This window comes from Antedon bifida, chromosome 7 (assembly GCF_963402885.1).
Source record: "Antedon bifida chromosome 7, ecAntBifi1.1, whole genome shotgun sequence".
NCBI classification, from domain to species: domain Eukaryota; kingdom Metazoa; phylum Echinodermata; class Crinoidea; order Comatulida; family Antedonidae; genus Antedon; species Antedon bifida.
Window position 1 is genome coordinate 9,404,465 of NC_136232.1, and position 22,284 is coordinate 9,426,748.

General features: G+C 33.1%; 2 protein-coding genes across 4 annotated transcripts in view; one reads left to right on the forward strand and one right to left on the reverse strand.

The window, feature by feature from the left end:
- The window catches only part of LOC144847954 (dynein axonemal intermediate chain 7 homolog), a 90,869-nt gene extending 77,039 nt beyond the window's left edge, over window positions 1–13,830 (forward strand). For both annotated transcript variants that reach the window (XM_078704574.1, XM_078704575.1), the window contains exons 7-18: window positions 3,007–3,110; window positions 3,970–4,204; window positions 4,431–4,569; window positions 6,326–6,511; window positions 6,862–7,021; window positions 8,336–8,442; window positions 10,011–10,177; window positions 10,383–10,481; window positions 10,837–10,908; window positions 12,510–12,659; window positions 12,969–13,070; window positions 13,267–13,830. In XM_078704574.1, coding sequence (XP_078560700.1) covers window positions 3,007–3,110; window positions 3,970–4,204; window positions 4,431–4,569; window positions 6,326–6,511; window positions 6,862–7,021; window positions 8,336–8,442; window positions 10,011–10,177; window positions 10,383–10,481; window positions 10,837–10,908; window positions 12,510–12,659; window positions 12,969–13,070; window positions 13,267–13,404 — 1,659 coding nt within the window. In that variant the 3' untranslated portion in view covers window positions 13,405–13,830. The remainder of the gene's footprint in view (window positions 1–3,006; window positions 3,111–3,969; window positions 4,205–4,430; window positions 4,570–6,325; window positions 6,512–6,861; window positions 7,022–8,335; window positions 8,443–10,010; window positions 10,178–10,382; window positions 10,482–10,836; window positions 10,909–12,509; window positions 12,660–12,968; window positions 13,071–13,266) is intronic.
- A 6-nt stretch (window positions 13,831–13,836) lies between these two features.
- On the reverse strand, window positions 13,837–21,891 carry LOC144847992 (cysteine and glycine-rich protein 2-like). 2 transcript variants are annotated; one of them, XM_078704639.1, is made up of 7 exons: window positions 21,736–21,891; window positions 17,201–17,306; window positions 16,609–16,786; window positions 16,330–16,462; window positions 16,134–16,227; window positions 15,589–15,672; window positions 13,837–15,104 (listed from the first exon to the last, which is right to left on the reverse strand). In XM_078704639.1, exons 2-6 carry the CDS (start codon window positions 17,295–17,297, stop codon window positions 15,599–15,601), a joined length of 576 nt encoding a protein of 191 aa, XP_078560765.1. In that variant the 5' UTR covers window positions 17,298–17,306; window positions 21,736–21,891; the 3' UTR covers window positions 13,837–15,104; window positions 15,589–15,598. The 2 variants fall into 2 exon arrangements, with proteins under 2 accessions (XP_078560765.1, XP_078560764.1); XM_078704638.1 differs by lacking the exon at window positions 15,589–15,672 and having other exon boundaries at window positions 21,736–21,890.
- Between the last annotated feature and the right edge of the window lie 393 nt (window positions 21,892–22,284).

Below are 22,284 nucleotides of genomic sequence, written 5' to 3' on the forward strand. Positions count from 1 at the left end.
AAACAAATAGACAGTACATCATCATCTGTGTTCACCTGAAATGTGGAATCTAGAAAACATATGCATGAAATTAATATTTGGTAAATGCATTAAATATTTACCACTACTTTCATGGAAATAGTCATTCTGGGATGGAGGTGGGTTAGTGAATGACCCAGTTTATTTCCTTCCTTTCAACTTTAATTTCAATCATCTAACCTTTTTGTTTGATCAATAACTTCCTTGTACTACAGTAGTTCAAAATAGTACTATTACATGTTTTTAATTCATTCCGTTAAATACGGTAAAATAATTAGAAATCCATTACATTTTTCTGATGAGAGAACCTCAATATTTAACCATAGATATTCAGCTGCAAGTATCTAAATACTTAAAAAAAACCGGATTTAATAATAAATATATGCCTCAAACGTTTACTTGTCCCTAATTAATTAAATTATAGTTTAAACAACAAAGCATGATAAGTTGACATAGGAAATCAGGATAACCCTTCAAACTAAACATTTTTCGAGGGGTTCCTAAAATGTGAAAAATACATACAATACAACATTTTTAAAATCCTTGCAGGATATTATTTATCATACAATAATAATTGATTATAAAAGCAGTAAACAACAATTGTATCAATTAATTTTACCCTTCATCAGTATTTTGGTTTGTTTTTGTATCTGGCATAGAAACTGAATGAAATTAATTTGAAATAATGATGATGATCATGGAAAACCATGCTAGAATTATTCAAATGATTGTATCTTTAGGGGTCTGTTCACACCTGAAATAATTAACTAATTATTATATGGAGCAGACTTAAGGCAAACTAATGCACCGACCTCATTTTAGTAATAGCTCTATACACTATCAAACTAGTTTCACAAAAGAACTGTGATAGTGCCCAAATATGGTAGTGATATGCTTAAATATGGTAGTGGTATGACATCATCATGTTTATATATGGGCACAATTTTTGTCACATAAAGTTTGATAGTTTAGACAGAGCTTTATTATCTTTCTTAACTAACAAAATGTACAAATAGAGCTACAATGTTCTATAAAAACTTGCTTTGCAAGTCTTTAAATAACTGTTTTTGAAAAAAAAGGGTATAATTTATTTTGCAAAAATGTATAGAATGTTCTCTCAAAATCACAGACAATATAGAAGCAAAACATAAATGATACTTACTATGTGATAATCTGTACACTGGAGACCCAAGGCAATAATCCTTTTTAAGCTCTGTCTACACTAATTCATTTCATTCACATTTATTGAACTAGTTTTACAAAAAAGGTGATGGTGTGCCCAGTTGTAGTGATATACTTATGGTAGTGATATGATATCATCATATCCACATGGGTACATCACATTTTTTTGTCACATAAAGTTTGATAGTTGTAGAAAGAGCTTTACAAATACTTCAACAACACAACGCTGGTGAAGAAACACAATATTATATATGTTTTATTACAAAGACTATCAAACAAATTTAAGAACCATTGTAAATTTGACGTAATTCAGCTGTGTTTAAAAAAACAAAATTAATTCATAACCCTGTAAATACCCCTTTAATTAATGTTAATCATCTTGGTTTAGATTTAGTCTACAATTAAGAAACAAAGTAAGCCTAAAATTGGTTGCTCCAAACGTGGTCTTTAGTTTAGTATAGCAGCCTAGTATAGAGAAAAACTTATAAATAAGTTTTATATAACACCGTTTTTCTAGTTCTCACAAGTGGAAATGAAAGGGGAAAATTGTTTATAACCTCTTATCCACTTGACACTACAGCAAACTAGGCTAAGTTCAAACCCACAAAACTATAAAACCCTTTCTTTCTGTGATATTATCGACAAATAAATCATTTATATATTCAATACATAAATTCTATGAATAAACGGTTGATTCATAAACACTGTTTTAGTTATAGTTTGCATTAACGAGAGAAAACTAGCTGATTAAACCTCTGTCTACACTATCAAACTAGTTTAACAAAAAAAGTGTGATGTGCCCAAATATGGTAGTGATATTACATCATCATGTCCATATATGGGCACATCACATTTTTTTGTTACATAAAGTTTGATAGTGTAGACAGAGCTTAATACATTTTTGATATAATGTATGTGATGGTCATAAAGTGAACTTTACCTTGCTTGTGAATAAGCACTGTTCGTTGTTAAGATTGTTTACATTATCACATGCATGATGCATTGACAGTTCTCTGATTTACTATTTCAAGATGGGTAATAATGTGCTGTAATGTACAGTACAGTATAGGCCATGTTCACACAAGGCATGTTAATGGTATAGAACGAGTCCAACGACACAGTTTGTTTTCATACAATTTCTTTCTGATGGATCAGAATAGAATGTTTTACCGAAAATCAAACAATCACAGTAGGTTGTATTTTCGGAATTCTCACACAAAAGCCAGGCAGATGTACTGGGCCACAGAAACCCTGATTTGACCAAAAATGAACAACTAGGAGTTGATTGGCTATCAAGGAAATTTTATTTATTTTATTTTTTTGGTATATAAAACATCACAACAATCCCTGTGGGCAAAAAACCTGTGATTTACAAAACAGTAAACAACAAAGACAACTAGGGAAAAAAAGGATGATTATTGAAATAATATTTCTAAACTGTTAGCATTCCTGATCCACTAGTATTGATGAGCCCTTTAAGCTCTGTCTACACTATAAAACTAGTTTGACAAAAAAAGAGATATGCGCAAATATGGTAGTGATATGACATCATCATGTCCATATATAGGCACATCACATTTTTTTGTCACATAAAGTTTGATAGTGTAGATAGAGCTTTAAATTACTTACCAGTCAGAAGACATAATGGCAAAATGTCAAATTTGTACACAGGTGAAATTATAGCCCTTCATTATGAATTAAAATAATAACATTAATTTAAATTTAAAAGCCTAATTTTAAGGGCATCATTAAAAATGTTTAAAAAAAATCAAATGTGTAATGGTAACTTTTTGTTTATTTGTGTAGAAGGCTTCCGACCTAGCTGACACAGAGACTGGAAATCTACAAATAGTGCACTCAAGCCCACAGATCACACTCATGATGTGGGGAAACTTGACCAAAAACCCAAGGTACAGTACTACATATTCGTATTTATTTTCAATTCAAGTATCTTTGGCCATATTGTCAATTGTCAACATTATTCGCTAATTATTGCTGTGCCTACAATAACACTGCTCATGATTTGGAGAAACTTGACCAAAAACCCACTTAGGTACTACATATTCTTATTTATTTATATACTTTTATATTTATCTTATATTTTCAATTCAAGAGTCCTTGGCCATGTTATCAATTACAATTGTCAACATTATTCTATCACTAATTATTGCTGTGCCTACAGTAATATTGTAATGTTAATCGTTTGTGTGCACTTTTTTATGTTCCATTTCAACACAGACTCTTTACAGTGGTTTTATGGTATACGTGCCTAATTAAAATCCACAGAACGTACGGTTTAACGTTTGTATGAGAATGACCCCAAGGTTTTTAATTACCTAATGGAGCATAATTTTATTTCATTTTCATATGATAAATCAAGTCATTGGCAATCGAAACAAATTTAAAAGAATCTTATTAGAATTTTAAAAATAGGTTTTCACTGAGACACATTAATTATTTCCTTCATTAATTTTTCCATGGAATAATAATGAGTATGAAACGGGACGATGAATGCGTAATGGCGCTTATTAACGCGCAGTCGTGTTGAAAACGTTGATTTACGTGTCATACGCCAGTAAGCATCATTAGTATTACCAGCCATTTAACTATAAAAATGGACTGAAACTAATTTGAATAATATAATAAGATTGTATTTATTATCTGAGGTGCCTTGAAGCTAATGTTGTTTCACCTTGTGATGTGCCTCTGTGCACAATATTGAGTAAAAAAGAAATAATAATATTATTATAAATTGTGTACACTTCACAGATTCAAGGCATTTGAATTTGAAGGTGAAAAACAGGGTTTTGAGTTGCCAAAGCACTTTGCGCTATCTGACGTGGCTGTACGAATGATCAAGACAAAATACGACCACTACTCGCATCATTGTAAAACTTACCACCTAAAGAAAAAGAAAGCGCCACCGATTGTAGAAGTGAAGGAGGAAGAGAAGATAGAGGATGATTCAAAAGAGGGCGCACCAGATACGGAAGAAAATACAGAGGTTTGTGTGATACTAGTTAGAAAGTCAACCAAAAACATACTCTCAAAATCAAAACTACTTTAAAAGGTCCCAAATTCATTATTTTATTATTGAAAAGTGTGATGTGCCCAAAAATGGTAGTGATATTCCCAAATATGGTATGACATCATGTCCATATATGGTCACATCACATCAAATAAAGTTTGATAGTGTAGACAGGTGATTTTTCCTTGATTGACTGTTATAGGGTTTGGAAGAAAATGAAAATATAAATAAAGAAGAAAATAATGAAGTGAATGAAGAAGAAAACAAGGAAAAAGAAAGTGCAACACCAGCTCCAGAGGCAACATCACAAGAGGAGGAGGAACCAAAGACTAATCAAGAAGGTTAGTAAGATAAGATAAGCAAAAAAGCTCAATCAAAACAAATCAAGTTAATTCGAAGAATATGCCTATTTATATCAAAATATATATATTCTGATTACCCTTTAAAAATTAAATTTAATAATCTCTGCGAGAAAAACAATAATGTGTGTACAAAGCGTATAAAGTAAATTTTGATAAAGATATTACTAAAAAAAAAATAGAAGCACATAAAATTGGTTTGTAAAATCACTGGATTGGAACAAAGCGGTGAACATTCAGACGGTGGTTAGAGGAGTAGTCGCATGTCTGTTGGCCTGGTGTTAATAGAAGGGGCGTTTGCGTGAGAGCAACTTTACCAACTACATCCTACCATCAGTTGCTGACCCTTTTAAAATGACCTGTGTGGTTCTCCACCAACCCTTGTGCACCTGTGCCTCTCTATCAAACTTTTTAGTAAAGGGGTGAATAAAATTTCTCCATTTTTATTGCCGTCTTTACATAAACACAATTGCAGCTGTTAAAAAGTATCAGTTTGAAAGATTTTTATACATGTTTTCGCTTTATGACAGCCGGTCACTTTTACAAATCAAATTAAATTATAGTAAATAGATGAACATTTGCAAACTAAATTTTATAACAACATTTAGTTAAATGGCCAAGGACGCTGCAGCTGTCAACAGGAAAGAAAAATCTATCTCTCAATATTTTTTGTGGCTTGGACTCAATCTTACTGAATTTTCTTTATCTAACACTTAACAGGAATTCCACTCCCAATACAGATTATGCAATGTTTATTGTAAACATCTTTACGATCTTTATTGGTAATCTATAAGTGCATTAAAACCTTTATAGTTTGATGGCATTGACATTTAAACTCTTGAGGGAACTATGGGAGAAAACACATTGTGTTTCTTTGTATATTAGTTTTAAAAAATAGAATTTACTCATAATAAAGATGTATTGTCCCAAAAAACCTAAAAAATGAAAAAGAATTTATAGAATCCGTCTTTGATAGGCCATTTTGCCGTTTAACAAGTTTATTCACTTCTGTAAAAACCAAACAAAAAATGATTTCCCAAAAAATTTATAGTTAAATTTAACTAGAATTTAACTATTTAAAAAATTTAAATTGTCAGTAATTTTTTCTGAATCATTTTAAAAATAACTGTGACATGGCATTACTTAACAAAGATTTTTAACTAATAATTTGTTCAGGGGGACAATGTATCTTTGCTATATCAATTCTGTTGATTCCTATCTATATGTTTTGGTTTAAAAACTGTTGTTAAGGCATATAAACATTAAACACAGTTTTTATAATTAATCATGTTACATAGGGAATTACAGTACTGTGACCCAACTGGATATAGAAATAGAAATTTCCAGTTTAGAAAGTATTGCTATGAAGTAACAAAGTTGAAAAGTTACGACTTTACAATTGTCATGTCTAATATTTGATATATCATATTTCAATTTTTATTTTAGAAAAAAAAGTCCTACCTGTCAAAAAAATTACAACAGTTGCTAATATTTTATGGTGAATCACTTTCAGACACTATGATTTATGAAATTATTTCATATTTCTTTGACCTGTTGCCTATATTGGTGTAATAGTTTTTTAGTAAACTTTTACACAATTATTTATTGTAATATAAAGCTTGACTGTAATTTTCAAAGGTTTAAACATCACAAAAGTTACTGTACTAGGTACCAATGTTTAATCTGTTTAATAGGTTTGTTTTAATTCATTATGTAGAAATATGATTATGATTTTTAGGCGATGCTGTTGAAGAAGAGAAGAAAGAAGAGGAGGAAGATGAGGATGAATATGATGAGGATGAGGAAGAGGACGAAGATGTGGTTATCTTGAGGGCATATCAAGTGCTAGGTGGGGTCATGACCTTTGAGATACTTGACCTTCCGCCGCAGCCGAAGACAGTTAAAAACTGGATTATGACACAAGGTGAAATGACACAGAAACACTTTATATTTACATTACAACAATCTGCATATAGTTGTTAATGGGTCAGATGTCTGCCCTGCTCTGACGTAATTTTGTACTGAGAACACTTTTAAAAAAAGTAATTCTCAAGTAAGACTCGAACCCATGACCTCCAGATTCACTAGTCTTGACGTTCATACCTCTAATTTCTTTTAAATTCTAGATTTGTATGCCTACCCTCTCTCCCCACCCCTCTAATTCTTTTTATTCAGGTACCCTGTCGCATATTCCTCTCTGTTATTTATAATGCTTGTGTATTTGACTTTGCCGGCGAAATCAAAAATTGATTTTTTTTTTTTTCCCATTGGCAGTTGCTAGTGATGAGTTAAAGTTTGTTCAGTATCCCAGCAATAGTGACTCCAAGTTGAATGCTACCTTATCCGGAACACTTCCTATGGGCCAGACACTTGACCCCAAAGCAATGGCAGGTGCCGAGATGTTGGGTGCACCTCCCATAGGTGTTACATTAAGGTAGGTAATGATGATATGCAGAGAAAAGCAGGTTTTTTTTTCATATATTGAAGTTTTGCTCCATTACTTTTGAAAATATCAAGTTGATTGCAATAAATGTAAAAGATTATGTTAAAACATTTAATTATGGTATGTGATATTTATACATTTATAGTTGTTGGTACTTCTTTAGGTAACACAAAAATAAAAGGGTTAGGTTTAAGATAGGCAGTCAGTAGACCGCTAGTATTAAGGGGACACAATCACAACCAGTGAATAAGGTTTGGCTGTAGTGTTAAAACATCACCTCTTATTCATTTTACAAGAAAGTGTACCTTTAATAGATGTGGCCCTTGAATATGGGTTGGCCATTGTGTTAATACACATATTGCCCCTCTTGTTCCTTTCACAAGAAAGTATCCCCTTAGTAGAGTGTCCCCTGTAGGGTGTCCCCTAAATATAAGTGTCGAAAGCCTAAAGCTCTGTCCACACTATCATACTAGTTTGACAAAAAAAGTGTGTGCCTAAATATGGTAGTGATATGCCCAATTATGGTAGTGATATGACATTATCACGTCCATATATGGGCACATCATATTTTTTTGTCGCATAAGATTATTCCAGAAGAAACTAAATTAAAGGCACTTGTATAGAAGTCATTATAGTTAAGTGACAAAACACTGTAAATGCTGACCCACTATGTTCTTTCTTTGCTGCACAATGTTAAGTTCAAACAGGAAAATTTTAGTGACATTGTTTTTTTAAAAACCAGACATACATGTCACCTTAAAGTGTAGAGCAATCCGATAGGCGGCATCTGGTCATTTTAAATGTGTTGTTAAAATTTGCCTCATTACCGGACTGTCATCTTTTATATATCCTGTCATACTGACCTCAACATGACCTCAACATGACCACAGCATCGTGTGAATCCACTATATTGGTGAGAGAGTACACTAGTATTATTGCCAAACAAGTTTAAATATTGTTTATCTGATAAAAAACAGACAAACTTTTTTTTAGGAAAAAATATGCACCCAAGGATGCCACAACAAATCCAGTTATTAATCAAATAAGCCTTCTAAACTCGGATACATTCATTTTCTCCACATACAAAAAGAATAAAATCTAAATAGCTTTTCACACCACCACCCTATTCCACTTATATTCCAAGTTTCCTGGACTTTCTGCATTCTCACTTCTGAGGACTATCAAAGCATATTGATCGAAACGTCGAGAAACTCAACAGTTCTTTCTGAACGCAGTGTACTGAAAACTTTATATCAACAAAATCTAAATGCTTATTAAAATCGTAGTTCTGTCTTATTTTTGTAGACTGCCAGATGATGTTCTTTACAGTGAGGAACCTCAAGTTGCATACTGGTGTCCGGAGGGCAAACATTGGCGACTGGATGGCTCTATAGATATTAAATATGATGAAGGTAAATAGAATAATAAATATATGAATAAACAATGAATGTCTTTCAATCATAAAGCCGCTTTTCCACTAGCCTAATTTGTTTTGCGCAAATTGAAACGGCAGCTTATATGTATGTGTATTAATGTTTGTATTCATGTTTCCATCTTCCTAATCACTCTCTGTGCATGTGTATAATTTGACGCTTTCGATTCGGGCGATTAAGCTAATGAAAAAGTAATGGAAAAATGCTATATGATGTGATTCCAGTGAAACAGGTTTGATGCTTTAAATTCGCCTAGTGGAAATTCGACTTTATTGTCAATAAGCTAGTGAAAGAGTAATGGAAAACACGCTTTATCTTCTTTGATTCTAGTCAACATTATCATGTCATAAAAAGGTTTCAAAACAAATTTAAATACAACATAAAATGACCTTAAATTCAGAAAATTCTGTTTATTGTTTTATTTGTTGAACTTTTATCAAAACTGCGAACAAATGAAGAACATGTATTTATCGCTGCACCACACCAGCGCCCTTACGTCAAACTACAAATTGTTAGGGGCAAAAAAAAAAAAAATGACTAAAGGGTTAAGTCTAACATATTAGGTTACTTTAGATCAAATACTTACTATTGGAACCTAGTGCATTATCCCAAACTCTTCCTTTGGGACTGACCCCGGAATTCACGGGATGGGTGCCCCATTTATGTGTAGCCTTACATTGGGATAATAACACAGCTTACGAGTGACCGACCTGTGTAACTGTTATCAGACAAATTACCTAACGAGAGCATGTCAGAATCAGTTATCGTACCGCTTGCACTGACCTTCTAAAAGAGCTAAAGAAACCTATCAAGTCTAAAATGTCATGCATTTCACGTAAATTGAATGCGACGTCAATGATTCTACAACTTATCCCAGTCTTACAGAAACCATGATTATTAAATCGTGATTATCTTCACATATCATTAGCGTCTTTCTTCAAAAAATAAAAACATAAAATTAGTTACACATATAAGTTGTTTGTCAATTTTAATTATTTCTATGTACTTTGAATGGATTTAATCATTGCCTATTGACTACTAAATAGTTTTCATATTATAATTTCTTTATTTTGCAATGGTATATCAAAAAAAAAAGTATGTTGATATGTAAATATTTTAATACATACCATATTTATGTGTATAACCAGGTTATGAAAAAATGAGATATCAAAATCTTAGAGCATTTTCTGGTACATCCATGCATTTTGAATATTGTTTAATAGCATAACAGAATATAATCTGTTGTCTTTACAGAGAATAATCTGTTGTCTTTACAGAGAATAACCTGTTGTCTTTACAGAGAATAATCTGTTTTCTTTATAGAGAATAATCTGTTGTCTTTACAGAGCTGTTGTCTTTACAGAGAATAACCTGTTGTCTTTACAGAGAATAACCTGTTGTCTTTACAGAGAATAACTTGTTGTCTTTACAGAGAATAACCTGTTGTCTTTACAGAGAATAACCTGTTGTCTTTACAGAGAATAACCTGTTGTCTTTACAGAGAATAGCCTGTTGTCTTTACAGAGAATAATCTGTTGTCTTTACAGAGAATAACCTGTTGTCTTTCAAGACCATCAAGAGTGGACCATTTGCATGCATCCAGGACCGTCACATCAACATGCCATTCCAATCCTGGGAGCTTCAACCATTAGGACTCAATCATGCCAAGCTTACAATCATTGCTGCTATTATTGAGGCCGAGATTGAAATCAAGGTGAGGAATACAGGTGGCCCACTTACAAGGACCACTTTTATGTAGGATGTAGCTATATATGGGCGTTGAAAGATCACTGTACTAGAAGGTAATATGAGTAGGGCCTCTCAGGAAAGTAATCTGTACCAAATCATGACTTTAAAATAGATTTTATTCTGGGTGATTTTATGCTGTTTTAATATGTTTGTGTTTTTTCTAATAAAAGGGAGAAGTTTGTTGTTTCCATCAAACACCAGATACTGATCCTAAACCACAACTTGAGTTTCTGCAAAACAAGTGGATGTCACCGCAAAAGCTTATTGAGGTACTATCGTAAAAAGTTATTACAGTGTAATAACAGTGTTATAATAATAATAATATAATGCGACATATATCCAATCAATGTACATACAATGCAGTACATCCATGTGTAAAAAAGTTTAAAAAACAAATTTAGAAAACAAATTAAAATACCGTAAAGGCCTACAATCAGTGATTAAAACTATATACTACAGTAATTGAAAATGTTTAAAAGATTTTAAAAGTTGGGTGTGGTCACATTCTTCCAGCCAACTGGTATATTTTAACCTCATAACCATTTTTGGCATACTACTCCCTTTCACTGTGCCCTCCCCCTTTATGTTTTGTTAACATAATATACATTAATTCTTTTCTTTCAGGCTATGTTTAATGTTGGTATTAATCTATTCCCAGAACCAGATTCAAAGAAATATGTTAGTGTTCAGGAAAAGGTAATTTCTCATATGACATTTGAAATAGTCTGAGGGCCTAGACATTTTAAAATTTCCTATCTTTTGCATTTAATAATTAATAATATTTATTCGGCATGTTATACATACATAGACATAGACATACTTTATTGTCACATAATAATTATAAAATGTGAGAATCAGCTCCCTGTTACATTCATAATAAAAACACCATGTAAAAACATCAATACAATTAGATATAAGTCAAATACATTGTAGGCCTATGTACAGTTCATCAAAAGTAATTACAGTAATTATCTTACAAATTGTTTGTTAAAGAGACGAATTGAAGAGGGAATAAAGGAGTTGTTAAACCTATTTGTTTTTGTCAAAGGATGACGTAGTTTACCAGATCTGCACATAACAAACGAACTATGCAAGGGATGGGCAGAATCAGACATTATGACTTTGGCTTTAGCCAACATCAATTCGTTACATACATACATTTATCAAGCACAATCTTGCCAGGAGCAAGCAATAGGCCTGAACAGAATTAACTGATCTTGCTCAAACGTTAACAATGATTTATAAACAAATGTAATGAGGCTGCCACTACCACCCCCTCTCCTTACATCAGCATATGTGTAATAACAAAGAACTTATAACACAAGAATCTCCTGTTCTTCAATTTGCATTCAAAACACATTATCGGAAGTACAGGGTTAAAAGGTCAAACTGGGCGACGCCATTTCACAGCATGAAGCAGCGCCCCCTCCAAACTAGGAAGTCAAAACTATTAATTCCTATAGAGGGCTCAGTCAATTACTCTATCCCCCCTATAGTATTAGCAGATCCCCTCTATGATTTTGACTTTCTAATTTGATAAGGGCGCGCTACTCTATGGCTCACAATGGCCTTTCGAAATTGTTACTCGCTTCGGACGAACAGGAGATTCTTGTGTTATAAAGTTCTTTGGTAATTGGTGAAAATGGAGGTAATACCCCTGCTAAGATGTTACAGGGCACTATTTGAAAATATTACCCTGACAAAAGTACACTAATTGCTTAAATTAAAAGTATGTTTTAAGCTCTGTCTACCCATAGAATGTAACTTATTTCTCCATGGTCTACCACTATCAAACTTTGTGTGACAAAAAAATGTGATTTGCCCATATAAGGACATTCAGGCATATCACAACTATATTTGGGCACATCTCATTTTTTCTCTGGTATGAGAGCATGGTTATCAGTGTATTTATTTCATGCTTCATTAATTTTCAATTAAATATTTTCAAAACAAATAATCAATGTAGTTCACACTAGACTGTCAGATAAACAGTGGAGTACTGTATTGTATTTAATTAGGCATAGATTGTTAGCAAGGACATATCAATCAGAACTATATCAATAACATTTCAATAATACATACCACTGTTTATTATTATTGCTCCATCTTTGTGCTGTGTTCTCTTAAAGAGAGAACCGGTAATGGTAATGAATGTATTGATACAGCACTGAGAATTAGCTGATATACAGTATGAGTGGAGACAATTTGTGGGACAGTACTGTATAAGATTGTGAAGAGGAATAAATAACAAAGGCTTATAAAAAATAAATCCAAATGTTTCCTTTTAATTTTACTAGGATTCCGAGAACGAAGTCTCTACCTACCGCCAGATGGCGCTGACTGCCTCGTACTTTGCATACTCTTACAGCAAGTGGAACACAGATGTCGGACGAGATAGGGTCATCCTCCAGGGATGTGAAAATCTGTCCAAAACTCCACCAGCTGATGTAAAACGCTTTATTTAATCTAATACTAATTTCATCATTATCATCTTGCAAAGGAACAAAAACAAATTTTTTTATTGTAAATTTTTTTCCTCTTGCAAAACACGAAAAAAAAGTAGTTAAGATTGTTTATTAGTATTTATATTTCAGTATAATGTATTGTAGTTTAGGTTTTTGTTTGTGAACTTTTTGTTTTTATACACGGCCTTGCAGAAAAACAACTGCTAGTTGAGCCAAGTTTTCGTGTTTAAATAAAGCATATTATTATTTTTATAGTTCTTGTTTTGCACATCTTGTTTGTATTATTTTCAGGATCAGTGGTCCGTGCTGATGATATCAAACTACCGTGCAATGAAACTCAGGATCACGGAAGATGATCAGGATTTCTCAGAAGATTTTGCAGAAGGAACGCAGGTTAGTGGATGGTCAATGTACCAAGAGAAAGTAGGAACGCCTTATAGAGTAATAATAGCCCTTTCACATAGCCTAGAAAAACTCTGGAGTTTCACACATCAGTGCAATAACACCACGGTGTGTAGAAACTCCGGAATTTTGCTAGGAGGTAGTTAGTAAGAAACTTAAATAAATAAATACTACATTATTTTTTCAGTTTCATGCAGACTTATACCACATGGTATGTGATTTATCAACTGATGCTGGCCGAGAAAGGATGAGACAATCTGATTTTATGTTCGTCAATGCCGTCAGTCAATTGTTGGAAGCAACCAGACTTCTGACGTATGCGTAGGATAGTGCTAGAGTAGGCACCATGCCTAGGCCAGCACTGTCTCAAGCTGCATGCTCCTCTTAGCTTGTACTCTGCTGTGTACAGAGGCTTACTGTTTTACAGGAGTCTGCAGATTGTTACAGTATTAGTGCTTGAACATCGGCAACCTAGGACAGTTGAAGAAAGTGTAGCCTGACACTGTTACAGTCTAGGAAGGTCCAGCCTAGGACTTCTGAAAATGTATAACATTCCATTTTGATAGTTTTTATTTATTTTTTGGCAGATTTTCATTCAAAGAATTGATAAAATAATTTATTGATTATAAAATGTTCCGTCCATAACACGCCAAATTAATCACCTTGAATATATTTATGTAAAAGATTGTAATTTATAGTTTTCATGTTTGAGAGAATTTATATGCAGTGTCTAATAAAAGGTTTGGAGAAAAAAAAACACATGTTTAGTCTTTTATTTCAAAGCAACATCACAATTTATATTTTATTATTTTTTCCACACACATTAAAGTTATTCACTTTAAGTCGAAAATTCGAGCCAAAAACAACAAGTTTACGTAATTAACAGGTAAATTAATTTGATTACATTTCATCTGGAAAATCGAGTGAAAGTAAACAAAGATTTCAAACCATGAGTATGCAGTATGCATTATGAATGATGCTAATTAGGATTGTTTACAACTCATCTTTAAGTTAACAAAAAAAACAAACAAACATTAAATGTAATTTCTTTATTAGCACTAAACAAGCAAGCAAGCAATTGAAATAAATCCGTCCCTCTGACACCATCATGTGACCAACATGTGACTAACATGTTAGAAGTTGTATAAATATTTCCCTGGACAACAATATGGCACCTGTCTGACCATCAATCCTGGTTCAGAAATATTGAACTTTAACCTTTGGCCCAATTCACATTTAAACTTGATGACTGATGACTTCACAGTCAATCAAAACATTCAGTACATAAATGTTATTTATCTAAATAGAAAACAGTTGTTTTTGGGCATATTCTTTTCTTCATTTGGCTGTACATTCAGAGGTTGGCATAGTTGCAGGAGCTACCACAACACAAATCTGTGTAAGATTTGTAAGCATATATACTTGGATATCTGGTACACTTCTGTTCTGTTCTGTTACAATATTATTACTGGTATATTTCATGTTTTATAAAAGTTATCTTGCTTCTTGCCTACTACTATAATTAAATATTTTTAGAAAAATAAGCTAATGTGAATAACTTACGATAAGCAAATACGGTGCAATAAAATAATATCTAATATAAAATATGGATTTTTAAAATTATTGTCAAGATTTCTTATTGATTACATATTTTTTTAATTTGATTCATACCCCAATCGTACCGATGTTAGTATGGCAAGATAATAGTTGTATACAGTATTTCATCTTAATATAATGTACTATAGCACACGTAACCTAAAAAATGTACTAAACGCGAATATTAACAAACAACTTAAAATTTACCTACAATACTGAAATAAATCTACAATTTTTATTATTTGCATACATTCGGAATCAAGGCTTCCTAGCAAATTGTTTTTTAAAGGCCAGCGATTTCTTTGGTAAAGTTTTTCTGGAAGGCTAGCCTTGCTCGGAGCACCTTCTTCTGTGTTTAGTACGTCTGCAGAGTGCCTGCACCAACACCATGTCCAATACCCTGGGGTCCGTAACCCTTGGCGTAGCAGGCTAGAAACAAAATGATAAAAGAGTCTGGTAACCTATTCATTAATATAAACACAACTGTTTTTTCCCTAGCAGTGGCATAATGGCTATGAGCGCACACTGGCTAAACACAGGGCCCAGTGCTTAAGGGCCCCAGTGCATGTGCAGCCCAAATACAACTACCCAGCGTTGGAGGGCCCCTTAAGAGTGCTAAACCAGGAGCCTTTCCCACATGCGTTAGGCTACTGCTTCCAAGTCTCAACATGCATTTTGTTTTATTTCTGTGCATTGTTATATGCTAATACAATAGAACACCTCCTTTACTTTGGGAGGCAGTTTCATGTGAAATGAAAAAGAGACGATCTTTTAACACTAAGGCCAAAGATTACCCCTATTCAGGGGACACATTCTACCCTACTACACTCTCATCCCTCCCATGTATAGCAAAACTTCCTTTCAATTATGAATAAATTAATTTTAACAATTTGTTTGATTGTTAGTTCACTACCATGCATTTTTTAACTCATTTGGAGAGTCCCAGCTCCAACGCCATAGCCGATTCCTTTTGCCCCGTATTTACGACCGTAACACGCTGAAAAAATAAATGTTTAATTGGGAAACGATTATTTGGTGAGACATGCAATGATAAGTTTTATTTCCGAGGATGATAAAGTTGTTGCATATTCCATCGCAGAGGAACATCGTCAGTGTCTTTGAGGGGGGGGGGGGGGAAGTTTTAGTGTTGATGAATCAGTTACTACACTACATTTTATGTCTTGCAAGACACAGCACACACAGCAAATTACTGATAATATGGTGTGGGAATTAGTACAATTCTCTAGGCGAATATTATTTAAGTTACAAGTAATTAAATGTTAAAGCTCTGTCTACACTATCAAACTAGTGTGATGTGTCCATATATGGGCACATTACATTTTTTGTCACATAAAGTTTGATAGTGTAGACAGAGCTATAGAACTAATTTGGCAAAAAAATGAATTAGTTTAGCATTTTTTGGGTTAATTAATATTTTTGTAATCTAACATTCATTACCTTTGCAGAATATTTCACCCTCCCTGTCGCAGCAGTTTGTTGAGTCTAGGCTCTTTTTACAGTTTGCACATTTGAAACATTTTTTATGCCAAGTCTAGAAGAAGAAAATAGAAAAAATTAAATTTCATTCAAATAAATCCTGTATAATATTTTAACATAACTTTGATAGCTTTCTGTTAACTTATCGTTGACTTACGCCACCAGCTCCAAGAATTTCCTCAGCTGGGTAGACGGCTCCTCCGCAGCGGGGACAAGCTTTCTGACCTGGTCCTGCGGGGGTCACGGCCATGTCAGATCCTACGTATGCAGCAGCAATACCGGCTCCACTCCTAAACACACAATGAGAAAACCAAAAATATTTACACTGATGTTTGGTTATGTTCATTTGATTACAGCTAATGTACTTATTTCTCCAACATTGAAACTTATATAATAGCTCCCTTAAACATTACATCTGTGCAAGTACAGTACATACGTTTTAGATGTATCCTTTTCCAAGCCAAACTTCTCTCCAGAGTCCATGCTTAGTGTACCAGCTCCACCACCAAAACCGTACCCCTTAGGCCCAAACTTTTTACCGTGACAGTTCTTGCAATACAGTTGTTTTTCATGCTCACATACATTGGTTGAATCCAACCTTTTATTGCAAAGATCTGAAAAGTAAAAAAAAAATAAATCAGTTTTGTTGTACTTTAGAAATACTGTATAAAGGACAATATAAATACATGCTGTAAAGAACTTAGAAACAATTTGTATAAGGCACTGTATAAGTCGACCATTATTATAATATTTTTTTTTATATAGGCAAATTGCAAATTCTTTCACTATCCTTCTTGAAGGTGGCAATCCCATTCACAAGACAAACATACACAAGATGCTCAAACAAAGTCTTATTACAAGTCTTTGGAAGTGGAGTTATAGTTTGACATTAGAAAAATTCTTGACAAAACTTGAACCCAGGATTCTTGGATTGGTAGCCAATCATAACCATCAAGCCACAACTTCAATAATGGTGGAACCAGAGGTGGTTAGGTTTGTCACTCAAGTTTGGTCTTGTGTATACTTACTGCACTTAAAGCAGAATTTGTGATAGCTGTGACCTGCGTTCTTCATCTCCTCAGCTGCGTACACAGACTTCCCACATGCTCCACACTTTGCGCTCATCTTCACTTACTGAAAATTCAATTTGGAGAAAGAAATTTTATTTCAGACTTACTTTATGCATTTCAGCCCCGCCTAAATTTGGAAATTTACAATGCAAAATATAGAAAATTAGGCAAAGTTCAGAACTTAATTTTACCATTTTTAGGCCCTGGGACCCTTATTTCACAAAATACTGGATCATCACTAAAGTTTTAATTTCTTTTGGGCATATTGTTAATTGTATGTTACAGGGCCGTAGCCACCACTACGGTTGGTAAAATTTCAACCTGACCACTTTTTCACAGAGGCCTTTGACAAGCTGGTGGCTTGAACAGAAATTGTTTCCTTTTCTTGCGAAAAACTGGACAACTTTATTTCTTGTGGCTGTACATCACTGTTACCTTGTCTTGTTTTCAAAACACATTTGTATATTAATGTATGTAACCGGCCAAATATTCTAATCTGCATTGGAATGTTACTAAGATTATGATGAACTACCCAACACCTGCTGCTGTGTTCTTGGCAATGCTGGAAAAGTAAAATATGCGCATACATTGCAGTACATTACCCGGCCACGATTTTGTGGGAAAAATTATGGACATTGAGCGAATTTGAAATTTGTTTCTCATTTTATATTGCCTGGAAATAACACTTTATTCAGTTGGCTATTATAACAAATGTAAATGTTCAGCCAGCGCAGAGAGGCACCACTGGGAGATATGGCGTATGCCCGAGTGTCGTATCATGATGAGTACTAACTGTACCTCGTCTGCTACGCCTCTACGACCACCTAGGTTATGGAACAATGAAAATGTTCAGCAATGTGAAGGAGTAAATGTGGGTGGGTGGTTCGCTAGGTAGAACGTACAACCTCCGAGTTTAATCTATCCATTTTTGCTTCATCTTCTTCGTACAGATGGATTAATGAGGTCCAGAATCCCAATAGTTCCTCTTTGGGATGCAGCCAACATCTTTTGGATCCACTCCAGATTCTTGTGACATCTGTATATCGACACACTGTGCTCAACAACTTAATTATATTGACATTGATGATAGATACCTGTAACATTATCTCTCCCAGTAGAAGGTCACGATTTGAACTAGAGGTCAATGAGCCAATACACAAAGCCCTAGCTTAGGCCAGGGAGGTATGCTTAGGCTATAAATAATAGATTTAATTTTGTTGTCTGAGAGCGGTGTCATTTTGGAAGTTTCATAATGTAAAGAGGAAAGGTACTCATAAGGTAATTTGCAAATATAATTTGTTTACAATATAAAGACAAAATCTTATTAATACTTTAATGTAAATGTTTAACATGATGAAATGCTTCAGTAAGTATGGGATTACTGCAGTAATTTAAGGTGAAACATAGAGGTATAAAATTATTACAACATTTATACCTCCATGAGTGAAGGATACATCATATTATATTATGTAACAAAAGTTTACTACACTAAAGTGTTTGAACATCATCCCTTGGTTGGCTCATCAACTATCACTTTTTCAAACACCTTATTAGCTGGGATACAAGAATCCTAAACTGGGTAATAATCATAATATGACTAATATAAATTGTATGTGTGTAGGCCTAGCATTCCTTCTCCTAAACAGGAGTAGCGATGATGATGACGGCTCAAGTGACAGCCTTCGGCCAGACCTGCCAGCTGCCTAGAATAATCGCACAAACCCCTCCTACTCATAACATGAGTCTATTAATCAGATAAAAATAAATATCTAAAGTATGTGGCCATCAACAGTATAGTAACCAGATATGTAGAAACATCAAATGAATATTAAGAAATGTATACTGTTCTGTATCATAGTCTTCACTGATGGGAAATATTTACAGTGAACAGTTAAATTGGCAAAAATATATTTTACAATTACTTGTGTATTAACTAGTGCTTTTTTTTGGATAATTTATTATTTATTTATTTATTTTGTCTTACTGAATGACATTTTCCGTGCTAAAGCATTGATTTCTAAATTCAAAGACAACTAACACAGTTTAGTTTATAGTTAGTTTCGTAATATTTGCAAAAGAAATATCTACAAAACATACAGGATATATAAAACAAATGGATGGAATTCAAGGTAAAAGATACTTTAAAATACTTAATCAGTAATATTTTGAATTGAATTTTTAAAAGTTGAAAGTGTCAGATTTATAGTTTATCTGTTTGTGTCATTTGAAAGTTTGTTCTAGATTGGTAATTGTAAATATATGAATTTATACTTGGTATATTTACAAACTCAATTGATATTATTTATTAATTTTTTGATCTTGTTCTCTTCTTTTATTAATATTTGAAGATAATTTATCATAGCACATATCACAAGCACTACTATATCATTTTACTTTACTTTAGTAAATAGCTGTACTGTATGACCTCACTTGTATGTCACTCATATCTCTCCTTTATACAGGGTTAATATTTAGTACATTTCCTGTACAATAAACAATGCCCAACACTTAAATTTGTTGTACATACAAAGGAAAGAATACCAAACTACAAAATTTAATGGTGAATTTTAAAAAGAAAGGCTTTTTACATTCCACATGACAACAATAAAGTATTGAAATATCAAGATAGTTTAAAGTACTCTTTGAGTCAAGTTATAAAATACTGTAGAATACTGTAACAATTTTGAAAATTTTAAATACAGTATATATTTTTATTGAAGTTCCTCCAGAACAAATTTCCCATTCGGAGGTGGTCATAAATTAATACCCTTTGACCTATTACTCGAACCAACATCCTGTTTTCTTAGAAATTCCAAAAATCTTATATTTAATAATTTAGTCAAGCTGTCGTACTGTATAATTATTATCAACAAAATCGTACTATTAATTCAATTTTTAAAAAGTAAAATAAAAAAAAATATGGGAATATATATATTTTATACATTATCAATAATTGATAGCAAAAGTTTTACATTTTTAATTTTCCAGTCTATTACAACAATATCATGATACATACCACCATTTACTAAAGAAAATAAAGACACATACCAGAAATTTCTAGCTAAATTGTTTTATCTAGTAGGGTCAAATATGAATACTCTCAAATATCATAGCTGAACCCTAAACACAGGCAGGGTCCCGTCGCTATAGCAACTGGGATTTCATTTTGTCTGGCGGAAACGGAAATTATGTATGGGAACCGAGAGCAAGAATGATGGCTACAGGTACCAGTTTATTTTAGAATTATTTTGAATTTTTAATGTGGTTTAGTAATAATATTTTGAATTTAGTAGTGTAGCAGTTAATATAGATAATGTTTAGTTGCAGATGTCATATAATATTTATTTAAACCCCTATTAAGGGGACACCATCCAGCCAACCCTTCATTCTCTTGATGGGAAAGTGTCCCCTGAATAGGAGTGTCTCAATCGAGGGCCAGGTTCACTAGAATACAGTTTTAAAATTAAGCACTGTTCTTCACTTCAAGGTTAAAGTATAATAATTCATATTATTTAAATATTCACATAGTAATATTTGCAATAATGAATTATTAATGAGAATACGGAATAACAAATGCACAAAGTATATTTATTTTTGTAATGGTACAACATATTCTCTTATCATGGTCTACTTTATATTACGGTATACAACCTTTACATTGCATGGTTCACATTGATATACCTTGGCGGTCCGAGTTCGAGTCTCGGTTGGGCCGACTTTTTCTCATTCTCACAGATTTCCTCATCTTTATCGTTTCAAATTAATTAATTAAATTTCAGTATATCACCGGGCGGTTTAAAATTAATGTTCTTTGCCTGATTTGTTTATATATGTATAAGTTATAAATAAATAAATCCATTGTGTTCACATCAAATCATCTGATACTATCATACCTTGTCAAATAGAAAGCAATTACTTACATTTTCAATAATTTGTCAACAGTGCTGGGGCAATTAAAATTGGCAGCCTTGTTAATTAAAATATTTATGATATTTGATCTTTGACCAAATCTGTCATTTTCAATTTCATAAACTTTCAATGACAAATTAATTCTGTTGAATCCATAATTTAATAACAAAAACAACCCCTCTCAATATTTCCCTTTAAATCTCGTACATTTTCGGATTATTGTCGATAAGGATTAAGGGGAAACCCCTGATTTATATCCACTGGGCCCCGTAGTAGTAGTGACAGCATTTTGTGGAATAAGAAAGTTATTGCTCCGCAGATATTTCGATTTCATATGCTAAGTTTTGCATTAGTTGTATATTAAAGTATCGAATCATTTAGGGTCACAAACAGGGTGGAAATAGAGTTTCAATTTCAGATCCTGTACGTGTACATTTGATGCCCGTTTCCTGTCTTGTCTGGCTGGTTGGTTAGGCATGATACATCCCATTTTGGGAAACCCCACAATAATATTGATACTAGTAAAGACGTACTCACTCACGATTACCACCAATAGTACACAAAATATATTATAAATACTGTACCTTTTATTCCGGTTTCTTGACGAAAAATACAGTTTCTTCAGTTAAGTCTCTACTCGTTGCGGTTAGGACAGCTCAGCAGTATTTAATGGTGACCTGAGTGTGTCAAAAACATGTAGTATACGCTTAGTTTTGCACTCGGTACATAAAAAGGGCCATCCCATTTATGGAATGCGAATTTAAACCGCAGCCATCCGCCCGTGTGCTTTCAGAATAGACATGCTTCGTTTAATCGTGGCAAAGTCCGATGACATTTAATTTATTTACATCGTAGTAAAGAAACTAAGAATGTTTTATTTAGTACGCGCTTACTATTTAAATATACATATACCCGTATGTTATTCTTAATTGCTTGTTTACATTTCTTATCAACTTATTATATACAACTGTGCAAGTTTGTTTAAGAACTTATCACTGCAGTATTGTTCACGCTCGTGTAATTGGTGAAATAGTGGGGAACATAATTAACAATAATATTAATAAACACTATGATAAATGGTGATGTAAAGTTTATACTATATAAATAAACTACATTTAATTACAGTTACTTTT